This window comes from Bufo gargarizans, chromosome 5 (assembly GCF_014858855.1).
Source record: "Bufo gargarizans isolate SCDJY-AF-19 chromosome 5, ASM1485885v1, whole genome shotgun sequence".
NCBI classification, from domain to species: domain Eukaryota; kingdom Metazoa; phylum Chordata; class Amphibia; order Anura; family Bufonidae; genus Bufo; species Bufo gargarizans.
Window position 1 is genome coordinate 273090212 of NC_058084.1, and position 12309 is coordinate 273102520.

A 12309-nucleotide genomic window follows, 5' to 3' on the forward strand; every position below is an offset into this window, starting at 1 on the left:
CTGTAGTTTTTATTGGTACCGTTTATGTGCTACTTATGACCTTATGTGCTACTTTGATCACTGTTATTCAATTTTTTGGGGGGACAAGGTGACTAAAAATGGTGATTTGTGCATTTTCTATTTTCTTCTGTTATGGTGTGGACCACACATGAAAATTATATTTATATTTTAATAGTTCAGACATTTTGAGACGTGGTGATACCTGATTTGTTTTTGTTTTTTTGCTTATATGTAAAATTGGGAAAGGGGGGTGATTTAGCATTTTATTTTTACTATTTTTTTTTTACTTTTGAACATATATTTGCAGCCTTAGAGGGCTGGAACTTGGGATCTTTTGATCCCTTGTGCCATTCACCTTAACAGACTCACTGCAGCAGCCCACTCCATACAGCCCTCACACATTATCATGTACGTGATTATGCGTAAAGGGGTTCAAAAGACATTGTTGTACTCACCCCTTTCTCTTGTGCCATTTTCTGTATTGCTGTACTTGTCCTGCTGATTCTGGATCTGTAGCTGTTTGTTTACAAACAACAAAGGTAAAATACCTTGAAATGTTACATGACCACTGCAGCCAATCACTGTCCTCAGCTGTCTACTGTGCATGCCATAATATCAGTGACGTGCCAGGATGCGGTTTATGACTACTGCAGCCTGCAGGCAATCACTATCTTCAGTGGCAGACCAGTGTTAACAGTGCTATAGCATCATTTGAGCTGTATAATTACTGTAATTTGTGAAATGGCCTACTTATAAGGAAACATGACCTGGTTATAGCCTTTACACGATGACCTTGTTTCTTTGCAAAGGTTCACTTGTAACATTTATGTGGAAATATCTGATCATAAATTCCTAATTACTTCTAGACCCCTAAGGATTTCCCTAATCATGAGAGTATGGACAGAATGAGTTCACATAGCATAAACAGCAAGTTTATTAATGATTGATTGTTCATATATATATATGGATTTTTTCCAAGCTAGGTGCCATGCTGTTCTCTACACATTTACCCATTCATCAGCAAGCCGTGAAAGCAGCTCATTTACCAAATGTATTAAAGTATAACTGTCACTTCAAGTATTTTTATGTGTTTGGAAGTGGTTTTGTAATATATTTTATTAAGTGATTTTGTTCAGTTTTATTAAAAAACATCATCCCTTAGTAATGCTTGAAATGAACATTGCTAAGGAAAACCTGTCTTCAATGTTTAGTTATTCACTAAAAACGGCTCACTGTTACATGCAGAAAGTTACATACTCTCCTGGCTATATAATATAAATGTCCCTATGTACTCTAACATCATTTCTCCCTGTCTCTCTGCTTATTATATTGACTGTCAGCTCTCAGCACTGACAGTCTGTGTAATACTCATGGAGGCAGTGAGAAACAGTTTTACAATATATAGAGACATATATATATATATATATATATATATATATATAATTAGTGCATATACATATCGGAAAATATCTTATCAATGACTGTCCTCTGGACAACTTTCAGCAGTCTTCCCTATGATCATGTAGTCTACCAGACTGAAGGACCATTTAAAGGCTTAGGGAAACTTTGCAGGTATTTTGTGTTGATTAGCTGATTATAGTGCTTACTCAATAGTCTAATTTTCTGACATAGAGACTTTTAGTTTTCATTAGTTGTAAGACATAATCCTCAACATTAAAAGAAATAAAAGCTTGAAATAGATCACTCTGTGTGTAATGAATCTATATAATATATGAGTCTCACTTTTTGAATTGAATTACTGAAATAAATAAAGTTTTTGATGATACTCTAATTTATTGAGATGCACTATAATATATATAATTGTCCTTATGTACTGTAAAACAGTTTCTCCCTTTATCCATGAGTATTACACTGACTGTCAGTGCTGAGCGCTGACAGCTCTTCTCTCTTGTACCTCCCCAGCGGCTAGTTAGGTAGTCAGTGCACTGGGGAGATAAAAAAAAGATATGGGTCATTGATCACCACTGACAGCCAATATAATACTCAGGGAGACAAGAAGGAGTAATAATACAGCATATAGGGATATTTATATTGTTGTATATAGCAAGGAGAGTAGAGGTAGGCTCAGGATCCGTCTTCAGTGCACAGCACACGCTGAACACTGAAGATGGGTGTTCCATCGGGAACTGTTGTGCTGAGTATACATAATTCTAATGCCTGACCTCCATGTTTTCAGATTTGGTTATATATTTGCTATTACAATGTTTCTGCAACATTGTGTCCTTCCTAATACTTAAGGGAGATTATGACCCCCAAAAATTAGTAAGCACTAATGTGGAGAAGAAGGAATCTCATTAACCTTTTCAAAGCATCTCTACAGTGGATAGGCAGTGAGTGACGCCACATCCTTGGTCACATGGACTTTAACAGCCATGCACTGGCCTCGGCAGTGACATGTCCCCAAGTGAGCATAGCGAGAAAGCTGCCAATTAGCAGTTGATGGGTGGGGGAAGCCGTAAATTCCTGAATATTGCCTCCAGAGCATACGCTCATCAGTGAGAAGACTTCAGTGTTTCAATGATAAACTGAGATTCAATAAAAACTAGTGAATATTGACAAGTAAATGACACACAGGTAGAACCAGGGTGTCTTACGTCATGCTGCCCTCAGGTAGGGCAGTATAAACCTGGTGATACATTTCCTTTAAAGAGGACCTTTCATGTTTTTTTATTAATTGAGATAAATACCTTCCCCCCGCTGATGCTGCCCCTTCTCACCTTCTCCCTGGCTGTGATACTCACTGTGATTGGATCGGGGCATAGCCAGGGAGAAGCCCATTGAGAAACCCTGGCATCTCCTCCTCCCTGTACCGATGCTCAGTATTAGCATACTGAGCGGGAAAACTTTAGGGGGAAACAGCCGGGTGCAGCATCAGCGGGGTACCCCGCAAGTAAAGGTATTTATCTCCATTAATAAATAAAAAAAATGAAAGGTCCTCTTTAAATCTGGGTGTTTACAAATAGTCTTTTGGCAAAGTTCAGCCAGTAGTCTGTCTATGCATGAACATACATTTTAGTTTAGTTGGGAGGATCAGAGGCTATCAGACACGGCCAGTACCTTTTATTTCAGTAGAAAACTGTAGGAATGTATTAGGCTTGGAAAATCCAATGCTGCCAATCAATTTCTTTCTCTTATAAGTTGTTCACAATAGTCAGCTAGACTTTACAGTGCTGTCAGGAAGGGATTTGATGGAAATTTCATGTTGATTGGTAACTAATGAGCAGGACTTTTACAGAAAATTAAGCTTAAAAGAACATTTATATCAATATTCCCCTTCCAAGAAGAATCTGGTCTCACACGTTATAGCGGTAGCAAAAGCATTGATCCCCTTGCATTGGCTTGATGCCAACCCCCCTTCTGTACACGAGATGAAAGCTAAGATGGCTCAAATTTGTAAGTTCGAAGAAATGTCCAGTTGGATTGAGAGGACACATGATAAGTACGAAAAACTATGGAATCCTTGGAAATCTCTGGCGAGGGTGAGCTCTGAGTCCTGACCGACGTTTACTTTAACGCTAGAACTTGAACAGTGATATACCTATCCTCTTTCCCTCCCCCCCTCCCCCCCCCCCCCCTCTCTACACCTTTCTTTCTTTTCCCCGCTTTTTTACTTTTTCTTCCTCCTTTTCTTCTTTTCTCTCTTTCTCCTCTAATCACTCTATCTATTACTGTATTGGACATACAAAGTCTTGATAAAAGGCGCTCTGGATACCTTCTAGAGAAGAATATATATGATTTTACAAGTCTCCCAGAGCACGGAGAGAAGATAACTCTCCTTGCTGTTAGTATAACAGACTATTGTATGCTCATGCATTTGTAATTGAGTATTATGTTTGACTGTAAAGATACGACTTTACATTATGTAGTGCTAATACATACCTCTCTATTGTCATATCATTGCATATATGTTGTTTACTCTATAAAACTGAAAATAAAGAATATATAAAAAAAAAAAAAAGAACATTTATACAAAATTTACACATTATATTATGCCTGATGGAGGGCCTAAGGGGTCTGTGCATGACTCTTTTGAAATCCTTTTTGAATCCATAGGAAATAAAACAGCAGTCTGGTTTGAAGTTGTTTGGGAGCAGCACCTATACAAGCAGACAAACAACGCGAGTTTCTCAGCATTTGCATGTTTCATTTTAAGTGTGTGTTCGTATTAAGTGTGACTTTAGATTAAGTGACTTGGGATTCAGAGACTTTAGGAGGGGACTACACTAAGTCAGCTGCTTTTCATTGCACTGTTTTATTGTATTTTTTATTTCTCTTTTCTTGTGTAATCCCTATTAGTATGTGTTGCAATATTGACAACACAGTCCAGTGCACATCTTGTCAAATGTATGCAGTCCTGGAACAGCCGTTTGAGGGTGCATATCTTTGTTCCACATGTGAGCAAATTGCCCTTTTGGAATAGCACATCCTGTATCTGAACAAGCTAATTTTGACACTGAGATATGTTGGCAATGTGGAAAAGAAGTTGCTGCTCACTGAGCAGGCACTCTATGGGGTAGATGCAGGGGAGGGTGGTACTAGTATGGAAAATCAGGAAAGTGAGGTTGCTAGCTGGGTAACAGTAGAGGGAAGAGTGCAAGGGAGGCTAGCCCTGATCTGGCACACCCCAACAAGTTTGCAAGGTTGGCAGATGAGGGGGTTGTCAGTTCAGGGATAGCACTGCTGTAGCAAGACACTTCCTCTGCCAGTCAGTATGGCAGCTCCAGAAACCAGGGGACCAAGAGAGCAGGGCAGGCTAGACAGGTGCTGGTAGTGGGAGACTCAATTATTAGGGGTACAGATTAATAAATATTGCTAAATTACTGGGTGGGGGGACTGGTAAAGATCCAGCGGTCATGGCCAATATGGGAACCAATGACAAAGTTAGAGATAGGTGAAAAGCAATTAAAAATTATTTTAGGGATTTAGGTCACAAGCTCTGGGCAAGGACCTCAAAGGTAGTGTTTTCTGATATACTACCTATACCACGAGACACACAAGAAAGGCAGCGAGAGATTAGCGAGATTAATAAGTGGCTCAAGAACTGGTATAGGAAGGAGGGGTTTGAGTTCCTGGAGATACAGGCTCTAACGTAGGGATGGGCTGTACCTCAATGGGGAAGGTGCAGCTGTTTTAGAGGAAAAGATGGCTAGAAGGTAGGAGGAGTGTTTAAAATAGGGACTGGGGAGGAGGGTAATTACATTATAGGAGGGAGAAAGAGACCTGGAAGGAGGGACTAGAACAGTTCATAAGGAAAGGTGTAGATTAAAAAAAATATATAGAAAAACCTCTTGAATGGGTTCTGCAGTTTGTTTAAACTGATGATCTATTCTCTAGATCAGTGTTTCCCAACCAGTGTGCCTCCAGCTGTTGCAAAACTACAACTCCCAGCATGCCCACACAGCCAAAGGCTGTCCTGGCATGCTGGGAGTTGTAGTTTTGCAACAGCTGGAGGCACACTGGTTGGGAAACACTGCTCTAGATAGATAGATTAATTGATACTAGTCGTGACAGCACTGGGCCTGCGGTAAACAGTGAGAAGGCCGTGGCGCTCCTGGAGCTCTGCTTCCTTCTCAAACAGCTTATCTATCCATGTGGTGAGTACAATAAAAGAGTTCAAGAGGGGCCTGGATGTATTTCTGGAGTGTAATAATATTACAGGATATAGCTACTAGAGAGGGGTCGTTGATCCAGGGAGTTATTTTGATTACCTGATTGAAGTCAGGAATAATTGTTTTCCCCTAAAATGAGGAACATTGGCTTCTACATCACCGTTTTTTTTTTTGCCTTCCTCTGGATCAACTAGCAGGATGACAGGCCGAACTGGATGGACAAATGTATTTTTTAGCCTTATGTACTATGTTACTATGTATGTTACTCTGCAAAGAACAGCAAAGGGATAATCCTTGTATCATGTACTGCCCACGTTTGCACTGTACTATATATAACATCAGTTGTACCTCGACTTTTCCTGTAAGGCCCCATGCACACGGCCGTTGTTCACGGCCGTGTGCGGGCCGTGGAACCGCGGCCTGGATCCCTCCTGAGAGCAGGAGCGCACGGCGTCACTGGTTGCTATGACGCCGTGCGCTCCCTGCTGCCGCCGCAATACAGTAGTACACTGGTATGATCTATACCAGTGTATTACTGTACTGTGCCGGCAGCAGGGAGCGCACGGCGTCATAGCAACCAGTGACGCCGTGCGCTCCTGCTCTCAGGAGGGATCCAGGCCGCGGTTCCACGGCCCACACACGGCCGTGAACAACGGCCGTGTGCATGGGGCCTAAGGCTACTTCCACACTAGCGTTTTTTATGGATCTGGCAGGGTTCAGCAAAAACGCTTCCGTTACTGATAATACAACCGGAGAAAACGGATCCGTCCCCTTTGACTTGCATTGTGGGTCATGGCGGATTTTTTTATTTTTTTTGCTCCGCATCCCAGGACGGAACGGAATGCATTAGGTGCACTCTGTTCTGTTCAGTTACGCTTTGTCCCTACAGGGAGTGCAGAATTATTAGGCAAGTTGTATTTTTGAGGATTAATTTTATTATTGAACAACAACCATGTTCTCAATGAACTCAAAAAACTCATTAATATCAAAGCTGAATATTTTTGGAAGGAGTTTTTAGTTTGTTTTTAGTTTTAGCTATTTTAGGGGGATATCTGTGTGTGCAGGTGACTATTACTGTACATAATTATTAGGCAACTTAACAAAAAACAAATATATACCCATTTCAATTATTTATTTTTACCAGTGAAACCAATATAACATCTCAACATTCACAAATATACATTTCTGACATTCAAAAACAAAACAAAAACAAATCAGTGACCAATATAGCCACCTTTCTTTGCAAGGACACTCAAAAGCCTGCCATCCATGGATTCTGTCAGTGTTTTGATCTGTTCACCATCAACATTGCGTGCAGCAGCAACCACAGCCTCCCAGACACTGTTCAGAGAGGTGTACTGTTTTCCCTCCTTGTAAATCTCACATTTGATGATGGACCACAGGTTCTCAATGGGGTTCAGATCAGGTGAACAAGGAGGCCATGTCATTAGATTTTCTTCTTTTATACCCTTTCTTGCCAGCCACGTTGTGGAGTACTTGGACGCGTGTGATGGAGCATTGTCCTGCATAAAAATCATGTTTTTCTTACCTTGCAGACTTCTTCCTGTACCACTGCTTGAAGAAGGTGTCTTCCAGAAGCTGGCAGTAGGACTGGGAGTTGAGCTTGACTCCATCCTCAACCCAAAAAGGCCCCACAAGCTCATCTTTGATGATACCAGCCCAAACCAGTACTCCACCTCCACCTTGCTGGCGTCTGAGTCGGACTGGAGCTCTCTGCCCTTTACCAATCCAGCCATCTGGCCCATCAAGACTCACTCTCATTTCATCAGTCCATAAAACCTTAGAAAAATCAGTCTTGAGATATTTCTTGGCCCAGTCTTGACGTTTCAGCTTGTGTGTCTTGTTCAGTGGTGGTCATCTTTCAGCCTTTCTTACCTTGGCCATGTCTCTGAGTATTGCACACCTTGTGCTTTTGGGCACTCCAGTGATGTTGCAGCTCTGAAATATGGCCAAACTGGTGGCAAATGGCATCTTGGCAGCTGCACGCTTGACTTTTCTCAGTTCATGGGCAGTTATTTTGCACCTTGGTTTTTCCACACGCTTCTTGCGACCCTGTTGACTATTTTGAATGAAACGCTTGATTGTTCGATGATCACGCTTCAGAAGCTTTGCAATTTTAAGAGTGCTGCATCCCTCTGCAAGATATCTCACTATTTTTGACTTTTCTGAGCCTGTCAAGTCCTTCTTTTGACCCATTTTGCCAAAGGAAAGGAAGTTGCCTAATAATTATGCACACCTGATATAGGGTGTTGATGTCATTAGACCACACCCCTTCTCATTACAGAGATGCACATCACCTAATATGCTTAATTGGTAGTAGGCTTTCGAGCCTATACAGCTTGGAGTAAGACAACATGCATAAAGAGAATGATGTGGTCAAAATACTCATTTGCCTAATAATTCTGCACGTAGTGTATTGACAATGAATGGGGACAAAATGGAAGCTTTTTTTTTTTTACAGTATTGAGACCCTATGATGGATCTCAATCCCGAAAATATTACCGCTAGTGTTAAGTAACCTAAGGCATGTCTTTATAAGCCTGTGTACAACTTTTGTGTAACTATAATGCTATCATACATATTGCCATTATACCCCTTTTAAAACTTTTATGTCTAAATAAGTCAGCCTGTTGGTTGTGATTTTTTTTAACTCAGCTTTTTTTCCAGAAGGCCCCCTAGAAGTGAATGCAGAGTGTCACACATGTACAGCCACCTCCCCATTCACATTGGCATAAAACGGGGCTCGTTCTCGAGATGCTGGCCCCTGAGGACATTTATGGCATAATATATACTGTATTACCCTTTAAATACTATTACCCTCACCTTAGAAATCTACTCAAGTATCCACCTAAGGAATAACTTTATAAACAACTGACACACAAAGCCCCCCCAGTGTCAGCATTTTGTTCATTTAAAGGGAATCTGTCACCCCGATTATGGATTGTTTTATACAGTAATACATGCGTTTAAAATCGAGGTGACAGATTTGTAGTCAAGTTTAAATACCTAGAATACAGTTCTTAACATTTCTAAAATTGGGTCATGCCTTTCTGGCACAGTTTGGTTCCCTGCAGATTCCAGTGGAGTCCTCCATTGTACAACTTGCTGAAGTCTCAATCTTAGGAAATCTCCAGTATTCTTTTTTAGTGCATGTAAAAAATGGTTAACCACCTGTTGACTATATACATCCAGGCGGTCTGCATTTAACTGTGCAAGGATCATGGAGCTGTGGGAGTTGGGAGCCTGCTGTAATTTTATTTACCGTCCCTGCCTTCACCATCGCTGTATATGAGTGCTGTGTATACAGAACAGGAAGCGGCCATGCCACTTCCTGCTTCAGTCCTAGCATGATGCTGAGTAAGGGGGGGGGGGGGCGGTGACTCCCGAAACATTGCATGGGGTGGGAGGAGGTTAGGATGATGCGAGACTCGGCATCCCACATGATCTGGTAAATGCTGTACATTGAAACCTACATGACAATAAAACAAATGTGGAAGGTGGTTGACACCCAAGGATTTTTTCTCTCACTAGGAGCTGATATGAACTGTTGCCAGCGAGTCTGTACTGTTGAATTGACTGCGCCAGTTGGAGTGAAACTCCGTTCAGTCATAGTAGTGACAGTTTAATCGGTGATCTAGAAATCTGAGACAGAGAGCCATGTATCCATACTTCTATTGCTATTATATTATTTGAAGATCACCTCACCTATTTCTATGTATATTATATTATCATGCATTTTATATTATATGTATTCACATCCTAGGTATGCATAGACAGGAGCCCCATAGATAAATCCAAACTAGGTCTACTTACTAGTGATGGTTCTTGTGACAAGGTCCTGTCTAATACAAGACCTGTTTATCCAGAGATGCCTTTAGCAGAAGAATTTGGAATTGATCCCCCCCCCCCCCACACACACACACACACACATACATACATACATACACACATCTTCACTGACCCCATAGTAGCAACATGACCTATTTATGTGGCTGTCTCGCCACTGGTTTCCATAGCGATAATTGATTGCAGACCACTGATTTATGGTTTTCAGCTAGGACAATACATTGAATCAAATCAGCATTGATGTCTTTCCACACAAAGTAGGCTGCTTGATGAATACAGAAATGATATAGTGACACGGACATTCTTTTCCTACAGATTCATTTATTCCTTTTCTTCTTTTCTCTGGCAGGTGTGTGTGTAACATAGATTGCAGCGGACATAATTTTAATCCTGTCTGTGCCTCTGATGGAAACTCGTATTCCAATCCATGTATGGTGAGAGAGGCGTCATGCATCAAGCAGGAGCAGATTGATGTGAAACACCTAGGAAGCTGTACAGGTACAAAATACTCTGTATATAGCTCTACAATAGATGTCTTCCCAGGATCCGACAATCCACACTCAGTCTCTGATGTTGCATATTGCCCGTTTTTACCTATTCCTTATTTTATGGAATATTGATTAGATATAACATAAATGTCTATCCGTATTTCAGCCGTTTACTGTAAGGTAAAGTTATAACACCTATACAGCCACTTATTTTCCAGGAACCCACATTCATGGCTTAGTGGAGGTTTCAAAACACATTTATGGCATATCTAGTCAGTATGCTATAATCTGTGTGAGGGGAAAACTCATTTTTTATGATCAATATTTATTTAACGACATAATACAGATTTTGACCTATTAATCAATGAGCCATACAGTGTTTTACTATTAGATCAGAAGAGAAAGCAGCCGGCACTCCATGTGTATACTGAGCGGTGCGCTCGTCCAGGGTCGGCGTCCCATAAACCCAAAAGCAAAGAAGTCCAGTATTGGACTTTTAATGTGCACATGGAGGCACAAAATTGACGCGCTTCGACTCAAACACGAAGACTTGTGGTTGAGTCGAAACACGTTCCTCCATGTGCACATTAAAAGGATAAGAATCGCATCCAATACAGCGAGTGCTGAACTTCTTTGCTATTACTATTAGATCAATCATCCCTAAAAAATAGGGTCGAATACCTACCTGTAGTACAACATACTTTATAATCCATATGAATCCTGTTCCTCTGTAAGGTGCGGTATGAGGCTATAGAAGGCTATGTCCTCCATATAATGGTTCTGTACAACACTAGTAATAAGGCCATGTTTGTGCAATTGGAAGTTTTAGTACGGGGGGATCCTAGTATAATAGACTTCTCACAGGGTTTAGCTTTATATCTACTTTTTCTTTTCAGTTACAGATGACACCAATCCAGTTGGAAAGAAAGATGACGGCTTACAGTACCGCCCCGAGGTGAAAGGTAGGTCCCCTCCAGCCTGGTATTTCCAAAGACACCATCCTGACACTGCTCACTTTCCTCATTTCGGAATTCAGAACTCACCATTAGCCTGCCTGAGACGATCCGAATGTAAATGTTAGGTTCACAGCAGGTTGTTTCTGCAGAATTCTGCTATTTTATGATCCACATTCATTTTACTGGACAAAGGATATTTGTAGCTCAGTACTCAGCCATGCGTCAGGCTGTCACAGCACTGCAATTACTTCTGAAATATATATATATATATCGTGAGTCATGTTTTGGAATACAGAAGAGCAGAATAAAATACTAGGAACTGAAAACTAATGCCATTCCACCACCTATAGGTAAAGCTCTCTTACATGAAAGGTAATGGCAGACATAAACATGAAGCTAATCATACCGGGAGGTTTAGTTTAATTAGCATATGGCAGATCTGTAAAATTGATGGGGTAATGTATAGAATATAAACTCACATTGTATAAAGAAAGCTTCTCTCCTCTCCCTTTTCTTCCGCATTTCTTCAGATTTTTATGAGAGTGATTTAGCATGTTAGATCAGTCAGATATATATATATACACATAGAGAGAATGGCGGCTGAACAATCAGCTCTGGTTCTTTGTTACCTTACAAGAGACCAAGAAGAAGAATAGTTAATAATCCGGTTTTGTAAATGTTGTGTCCTCTAAGGACAGAAAAGAGAGCAGTTATTTTATGTTGCCTGTAGCTATGACAATAGACATCTTGTCTGCTGTATTCATTTCTATTAGTATTCCATTTGTCCCTATACAATAAGTACAGTCCCTTCTACATTAATATCAGAATCTTTTCATGCGATTATTCAGTGTCATTTAGTGAGATTATTATCTCCCCCTTTGATCAGTAACTTGTTGTTGAGAAAGATTGTAAGTACATTGCCAGATTTACTAATCCTAAAGCCGCTGTAAGCTTAGACAGGCTCCAGATTTATCACAGGGGCTCAGGCTGGATGATACACACTTTTCTCTATACCAGTTATTGGTTGGCTTACTTTGAGACAGATTTTTATGCCAAAATTCTGGCACAATTTTTGGCACAAAATGGCACATCATAGGCCCGCCTCTCTCCCCACAAAGTCCCTTTCTGATTAGCCCCGTTCCTTGTCAGGCATGTGGGAAACCCTTGATAGACAGATTTATGGCGCAGACATAAATCTGAGCCATTGTAATACTTATTTTCTACTGATCCTGACCTACAGTATGTTGACTATTTTTACAATTTTGCATGCTTCACTACTAAAATCTCCCAGGTTTTACATGGATGACTATGAGTGACATATGGTACTGTATGCCTGTACAGAAGCATACATCTTTTGGAGGTTTACAT

At 40.7% G+C, this 12309-nt stretch overlaps 1 protein-coding gene across 1 annotated transcript in view; it reads left to right on the forward strand.

The window, feature by feature from the left end:
• TMEFF1 (transmembrane protein with EGF like and two follistatin like domains 1) overlaps nt 1-12309 on the forward strand; it is a 266724-nt gene that overhangs the window by 241876 nt on the left and 12539 nt on the right. The window contains exons 6-7 of the mRNA XM_044293330.1: nt 9847-9995; nt 10882-10947. Of these exons, the coding sequence (XP_044149265.1) occupies nt 9847-9995; nt 10882-10947 (215 nt within the window). The remainder of the gene's footprint in view (nt 1-9846; nt 9996-10881; nt 10948-12309) is intronic.